Here is a 20,813-nt window from a genome sequence, read left to right on the forward strand (position 1 = left end):
GCGGCTAGGAAAAACAAAACAAATAAATAAATAAACCATCCAACATAGTCAAGGAAAGCTCTCTCAAAATCACCGAGATTCAACTTTTTATTGTTGCTCAAATAGTTGTAAGAGTAGAATGACAAAGAACAAGCCCCAGAGGAGCTCAAAATAGAATTAACAGTTACACAGTAAATGCTGTGGAATTCTTGACTACAGAGAAGGGACCCATAAGAGGAGGGATTAGCATCTATAATTTTATTTCTGAAATATTTAGATTTACATTACTTCACTAAGGTATCTAAAAGAAAAAGATTCAGAATATGAATATATTCAGATTTATGATAGTACTCTAAGATAACACTTTTTTTTAAAAGTAAAGTTTAAGCAAACAATTAAAGATGTACTAGAGATTGGAAGACTAAGACTAAAGTAAAATGGTAAATTATTTGAAAATAAACATAATAATGTTGTTAAATTCAAAAGCAAAGAAAATCAGTTAATGGCTTTGAAATCAACACTAATATAAAATGTCGTATTTCTCACCAGATACTATAATCTCTTCCCTGAAATCTAATATTAAGTAGTTGCTAAAGCAGATTACAATAATTAAGTTTCCCACAAGAACAATCTGAGACCCTTAATTTATATTCTTTTCCTTTTATTTCATTTGTTTTCCAATTCTATTTCTAAGGTTTATGCCTTTCAGAAAGTTGAAGTATTAGGCACACTTCAGAATGAAAGCCCCTATGTCACTATATCAGGCAACCAACCTACTACTATCACCATCACATTCTGTAAACAGCAGCTTGGAAAAAAACAACAAACATTTCCTGCTAGCTTCAGTAGAACATGTCTTTAACTCTTCTGCATACTGGGTTTCTAACGAATAAACCGAAGACCACTGTGCTCATTGCACTTAAAACTGCTAAGTGGACATGTACTAAGTGAGGGTAGGTCTACACTTACCCGGTAGTTCGGCGGCAAGCAAATCGAACTTCTGGGTTCGACTTATCGCGTCTTGTCTGGACGCAATAAGTCGAACCCGGAAGTGCTTGCCGTCGACTGCAGTACTCCAGCTCGGCGAGAGGAGTACGCGAAGTCGACGGGGGAGCCTGCCTGCCTGCCGCGTCTGGACTGAGGTAAGTTCGAACTAAGGTACTTCGAACTTCAGCTACGTTATTCACGTAGCTGAAGTTGCGTACCTTAGTTCGAATTGGGGGGTTAGTGTAGACCTGCCCTCAGAATGGAAACCCATCTCTATGCATATAACCCTAAGGCCCCAATGCTGCAAGCACTTACATGCTTTACTTTATTAGTGTGAATAGTCCCACTGAAACAAATGAGACTATTTACGGTATCATTGTTTGCAGGATCAGGAGGGAGAAAGGGAGAGGATACTTGAGTGTGCACACACTTTCAATTATTTTGAGGACTAATGTGACTGCAATAACTGCTTTCCCAATGCCAGGCTAATGCCCTGATAACATCTGATAACTACCTTAAAAACAAAACAAAACAAAACAAAAGCTTTCAGGGAGAACAACAGGGAGAACAACCTTTTAACTCCAATACTGGACTATGAGAGAAATTTGGAGGTACTGAGCTATTTTCAGGTTGTGAGGACAACTAGAAGGGAGAGGATTAAACACAATCCTGCTACTGAAACATTTTAAATAGTAATACTTTGCACTAATATGCACTTTTTATAGAGGATAACAGAGTGCTTTACATAAAGTATTGTATCTACTCTATTTTATATTATTATTTTATTGCTGTATAAGTGCAAAGTATTACAATTTGAAGTGTTCCTAAAGGAGGACTATTTTAAACCTATATATTATTATTTAATCCCAGGGCAAACTGAGGCACAGAAAAGGTTATGGGACTGATTCTCAGAAGTGCTGAAATCCACAAGTTAGGCACTGCAAATCCTCAGCACCTATGATAATCAGCCTCTAAATGACCCAATGTACAAAAGTAAATTAGTGGAGGGAGGGGGGGAAACAGGGGTCCCAACTCCCATTTCTTCCCCAATATTGTATACTATTTCCTTAGGAGTAACTTCTCCGTAAGTAACTCATAGTAAAATACTCCACTCTTAAAGACAGAAAATACAAAATAGTGTTATAATTCATCACCAAGAGACAGGTAGGGTTTCGGGGGAGGGGGGATGAAGTGGGGTGGCACATCACACCACTTCCCAGTGAATGAAACTGGGGCAGATGTCTTAATTTGCTTAACAAATAGCATCTCCTAAACAGGGGTCAGAGTCAGACCTTCCCCTCCCGACACAGTATAGGGAGCCTCCCTCTCCCGTCCCCACAAATCCCCTGTACAACAGCCCCCATATGGCAGCTCTCTCAAGTCTCAATAAAACAGGTGCTGACTCCTGCTCTCTTCCATCTCCTTCATAACAACCCCCCATATGGCAGTACCCCTCCCTGCTACCCCAAACCCCTACGTGCCAGGCTTGTCCCCACTGTCCCCAGATGGCAGGGCCCCTTCCCCCCACTCCCCGTGGCAGCCCTGCCCCTTCCTCCCACGCCCACATGGCTGCCCCTCCCCATAGGGCAGCTTCCCCCTCCCAAAAGGCAGGTGTCCCCCCAGGGCAGCCCCCCGCCGTCACCTGTAGGGGTTGGAGTCGGTCACCTCCGGGCTCATCCTCTCGATGCGAGCCCGCTGGCCCTGCCCGCCGCCCCGCTCCCTGGCCAGCGCCTCCTCCAGCTCCCGCACGCGGAGCTGCAGCTTCTCCACCAGACTGGCCGAGGCCATGCCAGCGGCTCGCGACAGCCGCACGCTCTGCCCGGCCGCGCAGAGACACGTCCCCACTCCCGGGAGGCTTCCGGCCGGGAGCCCCACAAGCAGGGTCCTCCCCGCTGCAACCCAGCCCGCGAGGAGAGTTCCGGGCACAAAAGAGCCCGAGCTGCAGGAGAGAATAGGGTGCGGGGGGCGAGTCTACTGCTGTCTGTGGTGTGTGCACGACGGATTATCATAATAATAACGATCAATAAATAGAAAATAAATGCTAGTGACTGCCCCGGTGAAGTCAGAGCCCAAAACTTTGCATCTGATAATAACAATGTGTAGAGACACTGCCTTAGAGGAACAGAGATACATTGCTCTGTACAGGAGACATACATAAGGCCATTCACGGTATTATAGACGATATATGCACTCCACTGTACAGGAGGCACAGACACTGCTTTTTACTTAGAAGATAGACACCTTATGGGGAATACACGGTTATTATAAACATTTATGGTCCATCTGTGGCATGTTTTGATTCAAAATATCCTGCATTACCAACCCTAAGCATTCAAAAAATCTTGAGTCAAGCCCCTAAAAATCAGGAACTTAGCTGAAAAATAAAGAGATTTTACAAAATAATACATTTTGGGTTCTTTATATTTGTCTTCTGGTTTTTGAGACTTTAAGGTTCAAATTTTCAATGCTTTCAGACCAACCATGAGGGCTAGAAACTTCCATTTTTAAGTGAAGGCCACAATTCCTATGCAACCACTTGACTCCGGAATTTGGAAGTTTAAGGAAAAACCCAAATATAGCAAGATTTGTGATAAAAATCAGGATAATGTCACAACATCATTTTCATTTAAACATCACACAGCAGGCTTAAAAGCTGATGTTTCAACATGGTTTTCACTCACTATTGTGAGATGGTTGTAGGTTAAACATCACAACATGATTGCTGTGATGCAGCTGTGAGTTAAAAGTCACCTTGTGGTTGTCTGTGATACATTGCAACCAGGTTGTCAATGTGATTGCACGTGAAATGCTCTGGCCAGAGCTAGGGTTGGAATTTTCTAAACCTGAATGAAAACAAACAAAAAGACCGACGTGTTCACATTTTATACTAAATCGTCACTTCTTCTTTTTTTTTTCTCCAAATCAGCTCTACAGTTGGTCGGAAAACTTGCAAATGTGGCTGTGACAACATTTGGCTGTGACATACACATAGGTGCCAGCACCTGTGTCTGCCTGTGTGTCTGTCAGCCACACTCCTGGCATCTCTGAGAAGTGGTGAAGGAGCTAATTTTGCTCTCACTGCCGCTTGCCGACCTACTCCCTCGCACTGCAGAACTGGCCAGACCCCTTCACCCTGCATCGCCGAACTTCAAGCAATTTACTCGAGCCTTGCCCACTGGGGAGGGTCCTCCAGGCAAGGGGACTGTCTACGCCAATAGCGTACGCCGGGCGAGGGGTGCCGCCTGGCGTAGGTCAGGGGAAGGGGGTGTGGTTACGCTGCTAGCGTACATGCGCTGGCTGGGCTTGGCAGCAGCGCTGAGAGGGACTGAAGATGGCAGCTGAGTCTGGCACTACCGCGGTGAGGGAGCAGCACAGGTTTGACCAGGGAGCCCTGGAGAAATACCTCTCCCGCCATTTGGCCGGGTTTCCTGTGCAGCTCCCCGAAGCGCTGACAGCCAGGCAGTACAGGTAACCCTGCAGGCGGGGACGGTCTCCCCACTACCGTGCTGCGGCTGCCTCTCCCCATTGCTCGCCCAGGACAAATCACAGCGGTCGCTGCTGGCCTGACGCTGGGGCAGCGAGTCATGACACCAGAACAGGGACAGTGAGAGCTGCCAAGGGAGCCTTGCTTGCACAATCTCTTCGAGAAAATTAGCCCTGGAAACCTGGGATGGGCAGGAGAGCTGGGCCGCCTGCCCCTAGATTGTGGCGTCTTCTGGTGGCACAAATGTCTGCGTCTCAGCGGTTGCCCGTGTAAGATTGCGAGGGCACCGCCACTGTGTGAAGCGAGCTATCATTTAGGTCAGTGGTTCTCAACCCTGGGGGTACTCAGAGGTCTTCCAGGGGGTACATCAACTTATCTAGGTATCTGCCTGGTTTTACAACAGGCTACATAAAAAGAACTAGCGAAGTCAGTACAAACTAACATTTCATACAGACAAATGAGAAAGTAAGCGATTTTTTCAGTAATAATTTTTGTATTTTTATGTCTGATATTTTAAGCAAGTAGTTTTTAAGTGAGGTGAAACTTGGGGTATGCAAGACAAATCAGACTCCTGAAAGGGGTACAGTAGTCTGGAAGGGTTGAGAACTACTGATTTAGGTAGCCCTAAGAATGACTTTGGCAGCCGTGAATGTTGTTTGTGGTAGATAGGGTCATCCTTCAAAAGATGCAATAAAGATAAAAATAATAATTATCCTAGAAATGCTGGGAAGGATGATCACCCGTAAAGAAGGCAAAGTGCCTAGTTTTTGGTATCTTACCTGTTTTTAGTGCATCCATCACCTTAGTGTCTATGATAGGCAGATTACAGATGTTGTCAAAGTTTATCAGTTAAATACATGTATTGAACAGAGCCAGAGGTGTGTGTTGTACTGCACTGAGCTCATTGTGCAGTTAAAGAGGGACAACAAGGAAAACCATGACTACATGTTACGGTAATGCAGAAACAAAATACTGTAACTTCTGTTATCAATGTGAAAGTTCACCAGTTACAAAACATGTTATTGAGTTCAAAGTTTATTTACTGTAAAACAGCAACCTATCCTGTTGGGCACAAGTTCAATGTGAATAAACAGTATTTGCTTTAAGGACAAATTCTTTGATGAACTCTTTTATGATTAACTTTATTGCTGTGTGTGTTAAAAGTAGACAAGGAACAGTGCATAGGCCCTTAACAATTCTGAGTGATGGGGCCTTTGGGGTTCTCTCATGTTCTATGGCTTGAAGAAAGGGACCAGATAAATTAGCACGTGTGATCTAAAACAAAATACTTGTAAAAAGTGAGTTAAGTCTTCTTAATTGGATCTCAAAAAAGTGAGAGGTGACAATATACCAAAAAATTGGAAATACTGGTAATCTCATTATAAAACCGCTAGTGGCTTTTTCCTCCCCAAGAACATGACATCACAAGACCATAAGTCTAAGAATGTGACATTAAAATATAATTTTTTATAATACTGAAGACTGTATGATTACATCTACCATAGCAGAATAGACAAAATAGATTTATGTCCTTTGTAAATTTAAATGTCTTGCATCAACCTAACTCTGTAGTGTAGACCAGACCGTAGACACTTAGGAGAATAAATGTAATTGACTTGCAATGAGATGCAGTTTTCTAAGCACCTAAGTCATTTCTAAAAATGGAACAAGGGCTCCTAAGTCAATTAGGCACTTTTGAAAATGTTACTGTGACAGAATGCACCCCTGTGTTCACACCCCACACACTATTATAATAATCTTTGTACAAAATATGCCTTGTAAGGTATCATTTGAAAACTAATAACTTGCTGGTCAATAATATTATGGTGAAATGTGTGTAGCAACATTATATGTAAAGTTATGAGTATAAGATGAAATCATGACTGAAGTATGTTTGCCAGACAAGTCTGGTATGTGAGTAAGCCTGTTTTCCCAAGACAAAGGCAAGTTGAGGCCCCTAGTCAGGTGTCATCAAAGCTGATGGGCCATCACCTATCAGATGGCCATTATTTGGCAAGGGAAGAGGGCAGGAACAAAGAGATCTACATTTTCGCCAACAACAGCATACACAAGTGAAAAGAAACAGCATGAAGCCTCCTTCCTCCATCAGACTCCATGTCTCCATGCTCTCAGCGAGAAAGAATTTTAACTAGGGGTCACACTCAGGAAAGTGCTTTTCAAAGGGTGACTCAACTATAAAAGTGAGGGGCAAAACCACCCCAAGTTATCTTTTCCTGTCCCTCGGTCTCTTGCATCTAAGAGGACCTTGGGAGCAGATTCTTACCTGAAACTTTGTCAGCAATGCCACTGAAAACCTGTGGTAAGAATGTCACCTTGAATAAAGTCTAGTTTGTTAAGTTTAGTACTAGAAAACATAATATCTTTATTTTTCTTGTAAACATTTTTTATTTGATGCCTTAATACTTGTACTCACTTAACACCTATCTCTTTGTAATTAAATAAACTTTTTATTGTTTAATCAAAACTAATCCAGTGTTGTGAACTGTGTGGACAATTCCATTGAAAGTGGCAAACTGTTGTATATTGACTCCTTAGAAAGGCAATGGACCTAATATATCTGGACTATGCATTAGAGGGCTTGACAGTGCAGAGCAGACAGGTTTTGGGAAAATCTGGGAGTGGGTTGGGGTAATTCTGCATATGGTAACCAAGGCTGGTGGAAGCCAGAGTGTAACTGGTGTGTACTGACAGGTTGTAGGTGTCAGAGCTGCTGAACCAAGGCAGTAGCTGTAGACAAAACTCCAGGTGTGATCTGCTTGCTGGCAGGCTGTTTCTGAGTGACCCCAGTTGGAAGCTACCTCCGCAAAGCATTATGAGACACCCATGGTTGCAGGGCAGTGGTGAAACAGCCCCTCAATAGTACTGGATTGCAACCCGGAATGTCATAGTTACCCATGACATAATAAAGAGGGTAGCAAGATAGTAGGCGGAGGGTTTAGGGAAGAAGAAGAAGGGTAACCAGAATGATGACATGGTTATTTGGCAAGCATAGCATGGAGGAGCAAATATATTTATTTTAAACAAAATAAATGGATGTTTTAGTCATCTAATATCTCATAGAGGTTGGTGCAGAGTGAATCTTAAGGAGGAACTTGAATGAGGAGAAGGTAGTGGATCAATCCAGGGCATTGAAGGTGAGGACTAGAAGTTGGAACCTGATATGGTGGAGAAAGAGGAGTCCCTGAAGGGATTTAAAGAGGGAGGGACCCTCTGGTTACATTGCTTGGTAATAAATATGATATTAAGATTGGAGGTGTGACTTAATAGCATACTTCCCAATTTCAATATTCATCTTTAAAAAACTCTCCAGTTGCCTCAGGCAGTGCCTTAGGGGACAGATCATGCACTGGATGAGTATGAGCAGACCTTTGTGCCCATATAGAGCAACATGGGCTTCACTGGGGCTCAGTGCTAATGCAAAAGTCCACCTGCTTGTATTCCATCACAGGACTGGGGCCTTGATTAGAGAACTATCTCAATGTGTGCTGTATTCAAGATATGACCTATTGTCACAGATGTACAGGATCTGTGCTGTGTCTTGGCCTTTAGGCAGTCTTCTGGGAGTATCCCTTTATATGCCAGATTGCCAATGGATCACACTTTTCCACAAGGGTTGGTCACTTGGCCTCAACTCCTCTGATACCTGGCCTCTGGGCTCTAACACTTCTCTTTCTCATCATGAGCACTGAACAGTGAGTCCCAACTGAGGGAGATTCCTGTTCAGAAACTTTTACCCCTAAATATACATCTGCAGCAAGACTAGGCAGCCTTTTCAAAACAGAGTAGGGTTTATTAATCAACTGGAATATAGCATCGGGAACTCCTTAGGTTAGTGTAGAGAAGCAAAGGTTAAGATGGTTCAGACTGGCCACAGTTAGGGCTTGTACACACTAGCGCTTACTTTGAAACAGTTTGTCGCTCAGGGTTGTGAAAAAGCTGCCCCTCTGAGCAACATAAGTTACACTGACCTAAGCACTGATGTGGACAGCGCTATGTCCGTGGGAGACGCTCTCCCACTGACATAACTACTGCCACTCAGGGAGGTGGAGTAATTATGCTGATGGGAGAGCTCTCTCTGGTCGGCATAAAGCGTCTGCACTAGCAGCGCTACAGCAGTACAGCCGCACCACTGTAGTGATTGTAGTGTAGACTAGCCCTTAAAATTCCACCAAGCCAGGTTGCTCTAGTGCCCATCTTGGCTTTCTCTGTCTATCAATCCCAAGTGAGAATTGCGGTGTCTCTGTCAGCCCAGTTTTTACTGCAGATTCCTGTCACCTCCAGGACTTCCACTTGAAAACCATGCTGAGTTTCCATGTCCAGCCTGCCTGAGCATCCTGCTGTTAAGTGTCAATCATTTAGTCACTGGGGTTCCCATTGTTTTTTGTGGATCTTCCATTGATATGTGTTGATTCCAGCCAGCACTTGATGGCTCATTCAAATCACCCCAGACAGTTATCTGGCACCAGGGCCGTCCCTAGCTATTATGGGGCCCTATGCTGCCCCCCTGTGGGGGGGGAGCAGGCTTCTGTGGGGGGGGGGCTGGCTTGGGGGCAGGGGGGAACCACCCCCCAGCACTCACCGGCAGCATAGCTGGGGCCGGGTCCCTGCACTTCCCGCTGCCGGTGAGTGCAGGCCCGGCCCTGCTGCAGTCCTCAGGGGTGGGAAGAGGTGGGGCGGTGGCGGAGCAGGGCGGGGGCTTTGGGGAAGGGGTGGAATGGGGGCGGGGCTGGGGCACAGCAGGGGTGGGAAACGCAGGGGTGGGGGGCCTGGGGAAGAGGTGGGGTAGGGGCTGGAGCAGTACACAGCTGCGCAGGGCACCAGGAAATTTGGTGCCCCAAGTTTCCTGGTGCCTTACGCAGCTGCGTACTTTGCGTATGGGTAAGGACGGCCCTGCCTGGCACAAATATCTTATACCTTTTCTCTGTTCCAAGGGAAGCATTTTACCCCTTCTGCACCCACAAAGTAACAATACTAAGCCAAAGGGTCAACTGCCATAAGTATCATTCATAAAGTGTTACAGAAAATTCCCATTTCTGTCACATCTATTGTAAGTCAAAGGAAGTTTATGCACTACTGTAAAAAATATTAATCTATTTTTCTTAATCCAGATTGGTAAATTTTCAAGGCTACTACTTTTTATCCAAGAATCTAAGTGAGCTTTGAAAACATTAACTGATCTTCACAACATCTTTGTGGGTGTTACCTCCTTTCTACAGAAGAGCAAACAGAGGCATAGAATAACTGTGACTTTTCCAAAGTCAAACAGGAAACATGTGGCAGAGTTGGGAATAGAGCCCATGACTACCGACTTTCTGAACTGTCCTCTGCTGATTTGTAAGATTGTATGTTTAAAAGAACACCCTTGAGATGAATTCCCTAATTGTACCTGGACATCCTCTTCAGCCCAAACAATGATGTGCACTTTTCCAATTTGGAGTTGCTGTTATTCTTGCTATTAAATGTTTGCAACTTTGTTTCTTAGTAATTCATTTCTTGTTTCTCTGTAGCTCAGGCCAGTCCAATCCAACCTTTTACTTGCAGAAGGGTTTTAAGACATATGTGCTTAGAAAGAAGCCTCATGGCGCTCTTCTGCCTAGAGCTCACAAGGTGAGTAACAAATTCCTTGGCAAACTATAAATGCATTTCATAGTTCATGTGCTAAAATTACATAACTGTGAGGAACAAATGTTTTAATTTAAGGACAGAGCCAAATGGCTCACAAATACCTTGGCTAAATTATCTTCATTCTAAAGGTTTCTGACCCAGTTGCAAATATGAAAGAAAAACTGGCTTTGTATACTTTTTATGGATTTTATTACACATTAATAAATAAGCAAATTTAAAGTTAATCAAACTTATCACCAAGCTAACTACTATAAACTACTATAAACACTTACTATACTAAGAATTAGACAGTACAATTATCAAATCAAGCTCACAATTAGAATTAATAATGATACGAACTGAGTCACCAATTAATCAAGTCATCAAAGTAATACAATAATCAAATCATAAGTAAGGCTCAGATTTTGTCAGGGATATTTTTAGTAAAAATCAGGGACAGGTCATGGGCAACAAACAAAAATTCACGAACACCCATCACCTGTCCCTGATTTTTACTAAAAATATCCCTGACAAAATGCGGAGGGAGGAGGGTCTAGCACCTACAGCAGCTGGGGGCTCTGGGGTCCCCTTGCCCCCCACAGCAGCTGGGGGCTCTGGGGTCCCCCCTGCCACAGCTGAGCCCATGTGGGGTCCCCTTGCTGCCCACTGTGGCTGGGCAGCCTCGAGGTTTTCCCCCCACTGCAGTTGGGTAGCTACTGGGGGCCCACTGCCAGCCGTGGCTGAGAGCTGCGGGCAGAAAATGTCACGGAGGTCTCTGGAAGTCACAGATTCTGTGACCTCCATGACATAATCGTAACCTTAATCATAAAACTACTACAGCACATGATCAATTTTTACAAATACAGAAACTTGAGGAGGCAGCCACCTGCTTAGCTCTGACCACCAGTTACGGGGTCTTGCTCATGGCAAGGTAATCTATTGAACTGGTTGAATGTTTCAGAATCAGAACCAAACTTGTTTACCTCTCAGCCCTTGAAGCAATGTTTAGACTCCTTCCAAAGTTCCTGTGTGCTTAGTGACTATACTGATCACTCCCTCTCTGGTTTAATTACCCAGTCTTTGATACAACAGCAGTTGACAGCTCTTACTTCTCCTGTAGAGTAGCGTGGTGTTGCTGACACCCCTCACTATTCAGGGCAACAGTCTAAGTTTAAAGCAGGACTGCCTAGAACTTGAATTAGGAAATGATTAATGTTGCTTACTACAAATGAACTCACATATGCATGCAATCATTTAAACACACATGTGCACACCTCAAAAGTGTTAGAGAATAATAATAATGGGGGCATCACCACCCAATAACAACACAAGAAAAAGGGGGAAATACTTAAGGAAAAAGATGCATTCTTCGGCTTGTGTGGTCTTTGGCGTCACATTGCATCAGTCAGGACTGCAGATCAGGGGATTGGGTGATGTCATGTCTGGTCAGTAACTCGGTGCTGGCAAAGTCTTCTGGGCACTTAGGCCAGCATACTCTGTAGTGGTCTTTGTCTTTAGTTGGCTGGTACAGATGGCACCAATTCATTAGAAGGCCTTGATATGTTGATGGCTATAACTTCCCTTGCCCACACTTATACATCTCACACATCTCCATATTTCCTCTTTTCGCATTTCTTAAAACAAATGTATAGGCCGCTTTGCAACTGTCACATGACCCCTATACTGACAAGGAACTGGGGAACTAACAGTTAGTTGCTTTAACTGGCTGAAGGGTTGTCTTGCTCTTAGCAACTTTAACCCAGAGACAGAGCTGCTCTAGATGTTGTTAATATAAATCTGATTTAAGATAAAGAAAATTAAAGGTTATACCAGGCCCAACTCTCAAGTGGGCTATTTCCCTCGCGTAACTATTGGCATAAAAGTTTAAGTGACTGTTGAATGTTAGAAATGTTAGAAAATGCAATTAATTATTCAAATGCACACACCAGTAGCAGTGTTCTGTACTGCATACATAATCCAGCGCTTGGTGTTTAGTAGGGCAAAGTGTTATATTCTGTATATATGTACAATAAATTTAATTAAATGTGTTTGAAGAATTTGAACATTATTCTGTACCTACCATACTATATCCTTCTTAGGTTGATAGAGAATATCATGTGCAGAAAGCATTATTTGCAGCTGGATTTCCAGTCCCTGAGCCCCTACTGTATTGCAGTGATGTTTCTGTGATTGGAACTGAATTTTATGTGATGGAACATGTACAGGTTAGTCAATACCTGTTGTAGTTTTTTGTTTTGTTTTCTTTTTGGTTTTATTTCCATTGCAAGCTGCTTTAAAATAGCTAACATTTGCTATGTTGAAATAAGAACCTTGATAAAATTTTTCAATCTTGGGTGCCTAGAATAGGACTCCTAAGCCCCGTTTTAGGCACCTAAATAAAAATGCTTGGTTTTTTTCAGAGGTGCTGATCACCAATAGCCCCAATTTACTTCAGTTTTTTTAGGACTTATTCCTCGCTCGCAGGGTCATGTGTTTGGCTCACCATTCAACATGATCTTCTCAGGTTGGTTGTCAGGCAGGATCACTGGTGTGAAAACCCTAGACTTATTAGGGGGAGCTGGTCCGGCTTTAAGGTTGGGTAACTGTTCTCCATCCCAGGCCCTCGAAGTTTCTGGGTCCACAGTGTTTTTTTGAAAGAACTGATGAAGGCATTAGCCAACTGTTTTTCAAAAGCTAACAGAGTTCTAGTTCAGGCAGCAATTATAGGAATATAGGGCCGGTCTATGGACCACCTCTCGATAGGTCACAGAGGTGCCTCTTATTTACTCTGGGGACTCCTCAGATTCAGAACACTAATGTCTGTGAAGGAAACCTCCAAACCACGTGCTTCCAGTGTTCTATATTTTATTAACTAATCTAAATAAGCAAAAGCATAAACTATCTGTAAACAAATAAAATGACAAGAAAGTGGGTTAATATCAAATCATCAGGTTGTGTGTTCAGTTTAGGAGACAGATGAGTTGGGTGTTTGTTTGTTTTGTTAACCATGTTCTAATACTGCTTCCAACTAGATTAACTTTGAAAAACTTACTTCCATCTTTGCTTTGGCACATTTATAAAGTTGGAATTTTCTCTGTCTTGTCTCGAGCAAGAAGTTTCTTTTTAATAAATCTAGTTCCCTTAGCACAGGGGTCGGCAATGTTCGGCACGCGGCTCGCCAGGGTAAGCACCCTGGCGGGCCGGGCCAGTTTTATTTACCTGCTGACGCGGCAGGTTCGGCCGATCGCGGCCCCCACTGGCCGCGGTTTGCCGTCCCGGGCCAATGGGGGCGGCGAGAAGCGGCGCGGGCGAGCGATGTGCTGGCCGCGGCTTCTCGCCGCCCCCATTGGCCCGGGACGGTGAACCACGGCCAGTGGGGGCCGCGATCGGCCGAACCTGCCGCGTCAGCAGGTAAACAAAACTGGCGCGGCCCGCCAGGGTGCTTGCCCGGCCCGCCAGGGTGCTTACCCTGGCGAGCCGCGTGCCGAACGTTGCCGACCCCTGCCTTAGCATTTATTTTTTCCCCAAGCATGTAAGTTCACACTTGACTAAATTGGATAGCTCAGTTGCTTTTCTTTTTTTTTTTTCTCATTACTACAGTCCAAGGTTTTAGAAAGTAGAACAGAACTTGATGAAACATGTATGTTGACTAAACTGTATCATGTAATGCTGCAATAAATTCTATTCTTTCACAATTAATTGGCAAAAATTAACCTAGTCAGTGCATTAGCTGTGTACATTTATTTAAACCATAAACTAGCTGGAAGTGAGTGGGTTTAGAGGAAAAATTTGTCTAGTCTTTCCTTTTTCCCACATCAAACGGTCCACAACAGAGGCAAATGATAGCCCCTCCTTCTCTCCCCCCCCCCCCAAAAGTAAGTGGATTACTTTAAACTGTTTTTGAAATGTGAAAAATCCTTATTAAACTAGAGCTTATCATTTCGTTTTTCAATTTATACACTGAATTATTTTGATTCAGAATATTTGAGATGGACCCAAGAATAACAATCTGGATTTCACACACCTCAGAGTTTGAGGGTGTCTAGTTCTGGAGTTCTAGTTCAGGATCTACAAGATATATATATATATATATATATATATATATATATATATATATATATATATATTAAATTCACTGCTCAGGGAGATCCTGTGAGATTGGTAGTTTTTGGATTTCAGTGAGCAAGAGTGCCTTGACCGTCCTGGACAAGAAACAAATGGGCGAGGAAGAGATTACTGACGCAGTGACTGTTAATACGTCATACGCATCTTGTGCTGTTGAGCTGTGTGACCTTTCCCTCCCCTCCTCCTTCCATCCAACCAAATATCTGATTTATGATGTCTTTAGGGTCGCATATTCCGAGACCTCACACTACCTGAAGTCAGTCCAGCAGAGCGATCTGCTTTGTATGTTGCTATGATAGAAACCCTGGCCCGGTTGCACTCATTCAGTTTGCATTCATTGGGTCTCCAAGGATATGGCAGAGGACCAGGATACTGTAGGAGGCAGGTAATGGTCTCAAAAGCCACTTACTTTGTAATACCCTTGAATGTTTCATTTGTATTCATTTGGTTACAACACTTTATATCAATGTCTTTAAAAATAACGAACATCTTTAAACTATTCAAGATTTTGGCTTTACCTAGTATCTTATAATTAGTTCAATTACTCTATATGTTATTGTGTTGATAAACACATTGATAAAGTCTATGGTCCTATTATCATACTGTAGTATCCATTCACCTGTGTCACATCTCCAGATTTGGAATTACACGTGCAGTGGGATTTATATTTGAAATACAACAAAGATCAGGTCTATCTTTCAGTGTCCTTTCCCCTTCCCAGAGATATTTAGTACAGATTTAAAGCTAATGAGCTACTAAGGGTATAACAACACTGTCAAAATCCAGAAGCAGGAATAGCACTCCCAAGATTAATTTTCATGAATTTGAATCACCTGTGCCAGTTGATATAGGGACTTGCTTTGTCCCTTTTAGAACAAGCTGGAAAGGATCTTAATCATGTATTCCCAGTGGGTCAGAATCTGATATGTTACACCAGTATAAATCAAGAATAACTTCAGGGGAGTTGCTGCAGATCTATAGTGGTGCAGCCTAGGTCAGAATCTGGTCCTAAGTTGTTTTTTAGAGAAAGTGTCCTGAGCTTCAGAAATTGAATCTGTATGTCACTATTTCTTTTTGTTTTAGTGTGAAGATGTGGAAGTATTAAAGCTTATTCAACAGTATTTCTGAGGAGTTGATCCATGGTGTTTGATTTTCTGTTGTGCTTACTTTTGTAGCATATAGCAAGGTTATGAAACAAAATATGCACTCAGCCTTCCACTGGTGATAGAAACAAAGGCCAGAGATTGAGAGGTGCAATTTTCTGCTATTTATTAAACCTTCTTGAATTCTCTTCTGTACCTTATTGGATCTCTAAGATAATCTAAAGGCCAAGAGCAATGAACAGAGATCAAAATAGCTTAGCTGGTATCAGAGGGGTTAAGGAAGCAGAAGTCCTTTGGGTGGCTGTAATCAGAGTGAGTCATTGGAAGTGACTGAGCTCCGAGGGCTTGAAAAAACAGAGACCCACGAGCAAAGGTGAAATAGAAGCTTAGAGCAGCTAAGCAACAGACAGAAAAGTGCAGTGGGATGTGGTTTGTTAACTAAGAGCAAGTGATGCATTGGTGCAGGTGCACTGATGCAGCTGTGCCACTCTAGCGCTTTAATGAAGACACTCTAAGCCAACAGGAGAGAGCTCTCCCATCGGCATAGTTAATCCACCTCCCTGAGAGGCAGTACCTATGTCGGTAGGAAAAGCTCTTCAGCCTACATAGCACTATCTACATAGAGGATTAGGTCGGTATAACTACGTTGCTCAAGGGTGTGGATTTTTCACACCCCTGAGCGATGTAGTTATACCAATATAGGTCTGTAGTGTAGACCAGGCCTAAAACCATAACAGTGGACATTCAAAAGGGAACATAGAGGGCAGACTGAATGGGCTGGAGCAGCTGACCATAGTGGGCTGAAGAGCTAGAGAAAACATGATAGGAATGCATATGTACAAATTATAGTAAGTGCAAATCCTTTAGATCTAGCCAGTATTTGTCTTCATTTATGGCATTTTAAATGCAATAGGGCAATAACAGAATCAAGCATATTCCTGCCAGTTACATTTCTTCACCTTAGAGTTCTAATTCCCAGGCCCACAACTAGCTGCATGTGAGTGTGTCCCTACACCTGTGCATAGTTATGACTGGAACATAATGTATTATTGTCTTTTAAATAAAATCAATTGGCTGTGTCAGCCTAGAGTTCCAAGAAGAGACAGAGGAAAAAAATGAGTGCCAAGAAGTTTACTGGTGAATAGAAAATCTCAACAATGGCCTTTGTCTCTATTTCCAGTGGAAAAATTGACTGTGCATCATGTTTCATAACCATCTTAGCTACATATTCATAGCCATAATTATAAAAGTGAAGAGTAAGACCATCACAGAAAAGGGATGGTATATGGTGACAAATATTTTTTTCAACACTTTTGAATTATAACAAGTAAAAAGGAAGTTTGAATGGCTCGCTCCCTCAACTGTATAATGTTCTGCTTTAAAATAGCTGATGTTTGATTTCCCAGTTGTTTTACTTGTTCTTTATATTTTCAGGTTACAACTTGGAAAAAACAGTATGATGCATCTGCTCATGTAGACATTCCTGCTATGAACCAGCTGGCTGAGTGGTTAATGAACAACTTGCCAGCTGGTGATAATGAAGAAAATCTGATTCATGGAGATTTTAGAATAGATAACATCATTTTCCATCCAAGAGAGGTACCCCAAACATATACATACATATTTAATCATACTTCTTAGTTCTTGTTGTACTGTTTCTCTACCTTCCTACCTTCATAATAGACATTGACAGGTGTTGCAGAGCACAATTTTCTTGAGATAAATTTAAGGACTGCTTAAAACAAATTCACTAACCTAACTCTGATTCATTAGACCTTCTTTTCCCTCTTCCCATTTTCACATCCCCCAGTGCAAACAATCCTGCTCCATTATTGTACTTGGAATATACAGCTCAAAAAGGGAACCATAAAATACACTTAAGAGTCAAGCATGTGCTCAAGTATCATTGATTTGCTCAAGTGCCTGATCCAAAGCCTGCTGAAGTCAATGGAAAGACTTCCACATTAACTTCAGGTGGTTTGGGATCAGGACCTATTATTAGTATTATCATAGGGCCTGGTAGTCCTCCTCATAGACTCTGTGCAAACACAGAGCTAAAAGGTCTAAATATATAATATGCAATCTCAGTAAAAACAAGGGAGAAGAAGAAAAAAAAACTGTGAAAGTAAGGCAGGCCCATTGACAGCAATTCCAGGCCCCAGGGCAGAACAGTCAGTGGGCCCCCGCTGGTGCCCAGCGAACTGCTGGGTGTGCTCTTCAGGCATGGCCAGGGCTTGCACATGCCTGCCTGGTCAGTGCCTTTGCTGCCGCTGGTACCACCCAGCATGCGCCTAGGAGCATAGGTGCCGACTTCCAGATTTCCCAGGAGATGCTCGACCCCCCACTCCATCCTAGGCCCCTTCCCCTAATGCTCCATCCCCGCCCCACCTCTTCCCACCCCTGTTCCGCCCCCTCCCCCGAGGGTGCCCCATATACAACTGGTGCCTCCCCATAGTAGGGGGGCACGCTCCAAAGGGCAGGTCACGTGTCTTCTAAATGGGAAGGCATGTGTGGATGTAGTTAATTTAACTTGCTTGCCTTTATCATTCATCTGATAATTTTTTTTATTTATTTAGGCTCGTGTTGTGGCAGTCCTGGACTGGGAACTTTCAACCACTGGGCATCCTTTAGCAGATTTAGCTTATACTGCTGCATTTTACTTCTGGCCTAACACAATTAAACAGTTAGGCCAAGGGGGTACCTTGAGTTTTAGAGATACTGTAGGTAATTGTAATTTTGTTGAAATTAGTTTTTTAAAAATTGATTTCTATTTAGTTTTTTATCTTTATAAACAGTTGATAGACAACTATTAACCATACCATACTAAACTTGTAAATAACTTCCATAGTTTACTAACAACATGTTTATTACATTCTAGAAAACTATAGATAGGAAATGTATATTTCAATATACTTATGTGGTTATTAATAGTATTCCTTTAAGTGAAAAGATATTTTGAATGCTATTTTTCTTAGAGACACTGCCAGAAAACTTAAGCCTAAAATTTAATCTTCATGTTAAAAGACAAGACAACAATATTATTTTTTTTACTGACCCAAAAAATGTTCTGTTTATATTTGGTTGAAATATGAACAGTCCCCATTTGTGTTTGGCTCCCAAATATAACAGCATTATATTAGTGCATGAGAACCAGTATGTGACACTTACTAGTTTATTTTTTTGTATTTGTAAATTGAATATAGTTTGTAAGACTAAACAAGCAGCATAACTGGTAAAACATTAATTAGAATTTAAAAACCAAGAAAGAGAAAAGTTTTGGACATGCTAAATATTCTGTATGGTTTTCCTAGGAATTCCATCACTTGAAGAATTGATTTCAGTTTACTGCCGCTGCAGGGGTATTAGCACAGATTTACCCAACTTGAATTTCTTTCTTGCTCTTTCATATTTTAAAATAGCTGGAATATGCCAGGTAACGTTTTCATTGATACCTAATATATGTTCTTATAGTTTTATTACGAATATTTGTAGTTTGGTAATGTAGATTTAAAATGTAAATATTGAAATGTTATAAAGTTGAAAAGCTTTTGTAATTTTATTTATTCTTTTAAAAGCTGTCGTGCGTTTTCTGCCTGTCACTAGTAGCTGTTTGGGCTATTGTTCCCTTTATAAAACTACTGATCAGATGATGGCTAACTTGAGAATTTTTAAAACAGACATTAGCCTTCTTTAGATTTGTTCATTTTGGATATGATCACCATGGATGCTAGATGATGGGGGGGGCCCTCAGGAAAAATCACATACACTGTCCTTTAAACTCTGAGCATTGTGGGCCCCATCCAGTGCCTATTGAAATCAACAGATGGGAATCCATTGACATCAGCCGGCACTAGATCAGGCCCCACATGAACTTGTTTTTAAACTTTTATAATTATGTATATGACATTTGCACAGTAAATACTTGTCACTTGTGCTGTTGATTTTGTTGGTTGTCCTTCGGACTTGGACCATTAGTCTGTCTACAATGGAGTGAGTATTTTCTTTTTGTGTCTCAGTATCACTACTGATTGGAAAAGGATCAATGGCAATAGTAATGTATTCAAGTAAAATGCGACCAACTTTTATATTGGAACACTGACTACTTCTTTTTATTGGGAATATATGCATTTAATTTTGCCCACCACTTCACACAGATTATCTGTCATATGGGACTCCAGTTTTAAGCAGATAATTAAATCATACATGTCTATTTCATTTGGTTTTAGGGTGTATATGCTAGATATCTCCTTGGAAATTCTTCTGCAGAGAATAGTTATGAGTTCGCTGAGATGGTGAAACCCTTGGCAGAAACGGGATTACTGCTCTCAAAAAGGTAAGAGCACTTGTTGGATATGTCTATGCAGAAATAAAAATAAAACCCAGCTGGCCTGGGTCAACTGATTTGGGCTCACAGAGCTCGGGCTCCGTAGCCGAAAAATTGCTGTGTAGACATTTGTGCTCAGGCTGTAGTCCAAGCTGTGGGACCCTCAATCCTTGCAACCCGAATGACTACATAGCAGTTTTTCAGCCCTACAGCCCAAGCCCTACGAGCCTGAGTCAGCTGACCTGGGTCTTTTATCCCTGTGTTGATATGTCCTAAAAGGCTTGGCTAACTCAGGTCAAACCTTTCACAGCTTTCTTATATATTTCTTTACATAGTTATATATTCGTGTAAGGAAGTTTGTATTAACATCAGGAGAACCTGACCTTATTTATTTATTTTAATTTTGTTCCCTAGAACTTCTTTCACCAGTGATGCACAACCCAGCGGTACAGGAGAGCTGTTCCAGCAGACTAAAAAAGGCCAGGAGGTTCTGCTGAAGGTGAAGCGGTTCATGAAGCAGCACGTGTTTCCAGCTGAAAAGGTAGAAGCTTTTTCTTCAGGAAGTAGAGTGTGTTTGTGCAGAAATGCAGAGCTTACTTCACAGCTCACATCTTCACTTTGTTTAGGAACAGAGACAGAGCTTAATTTTGTCCAGTCAGTGATGATTGCAGATTATGACTCATTATAAATCAGTATAGCCTTGGCAACAAAATCTATCCAAAGTACAGTCTATGAATTAGTGAATGCTAAAGGAAGAATATTGAATGGAGGAAAATACTAATAACACATACAATAGTATCTTTCACAGTAGAAAAAAGACAGAACTCTGTTGTAGTGAGTGAGTGCAAAGGGGGTTCCTGATGTTGGAATAGATAAGCACTATTGCGCTCTGACTAGCTCACAAACTGGAAGATGTTGACGGTCCACACAGTGTTACCATACAGGGTCTGCCTGAATCCTGGCCCAGATTGTTTCTCCTTTAGCTTTTTGAGGTTCATGGTTCTTCAGTTCCAAGGGAGTGTTGAAAGCAGGAGATTAGGGTTGATACTTGAGTTCCCAATGTTGCTGCTGACTTAAGTGTGATCCTAGGGATGTTGCTCAGCCTCACTCTGTATCTATTTTTTTTTCTCTTCTTACAAAGTTGTTTATGATAATTAATTGTTTGTAAAGTGCTTTGAGATCCTTA

At 42.2% G+C, this 20,813-nt stretch overlaps 1 protein-coding gene across 1 annotated transcript in view; it reads left to right on the forward strand.

Annotated features, from left to right (window-relative positions):
* The first annotated feature begins 4,297 nt into the window (after positions 1-4,297).
* Positions 4,298-20,813, forward strand: part of ACAD11 (acyl-CoA dehydrogenase family member 11) — a 59,322-nt gene continuing 42,806 nt past the window's right edge. Inside the window, exons 1-9 of the mRNA XM_065399243.1 lie at positions 4,298-4,434; positions 9,979-10,078; positions 12,175-12,300; positions 14,424-14,585; positions 16,738-16,902; positions 17,880-18,027; positions 18,615-18,736; positions 19,530-19,636; positions 20,042-20,168. Of these exons, the coding sequence (XP_065255315.1) occupies positions 4,298-4,434; positions 9,979-10,078; positions 12,175-12,300; positions 14,424-14,585; positions 16,738-16,902; positions 17,880-18,027; positions 18,615-18,736; positions 19,530-19,636; positions 20,042-20,168 (1,194 nt within the window). The remainder of the gene's footprint in view (positions 4,435-9,978; positions 10,079-12,174; positions 12,301-14,423; positions 14,586-16,737; positions 16,903-17,879; positions 18,028-18,614; positions 18,737-19,529; positions 19,637-20,041; positions 20,169-20,813) is intronic.

The sequence above is a fragment of the Emys orbicularis genome, chromosome 2, assembly GCF_028017835.1.
Source record: "Emys orbicularis isolate rEmyOrb1 chromosome 2, rEmyOrb1.hap1, whole genome shotgun sequence".
NCBI lineage: Eukaryota > Metazoa > Chordata > Testudines > Emydidae > Emys > Emys orbicularis.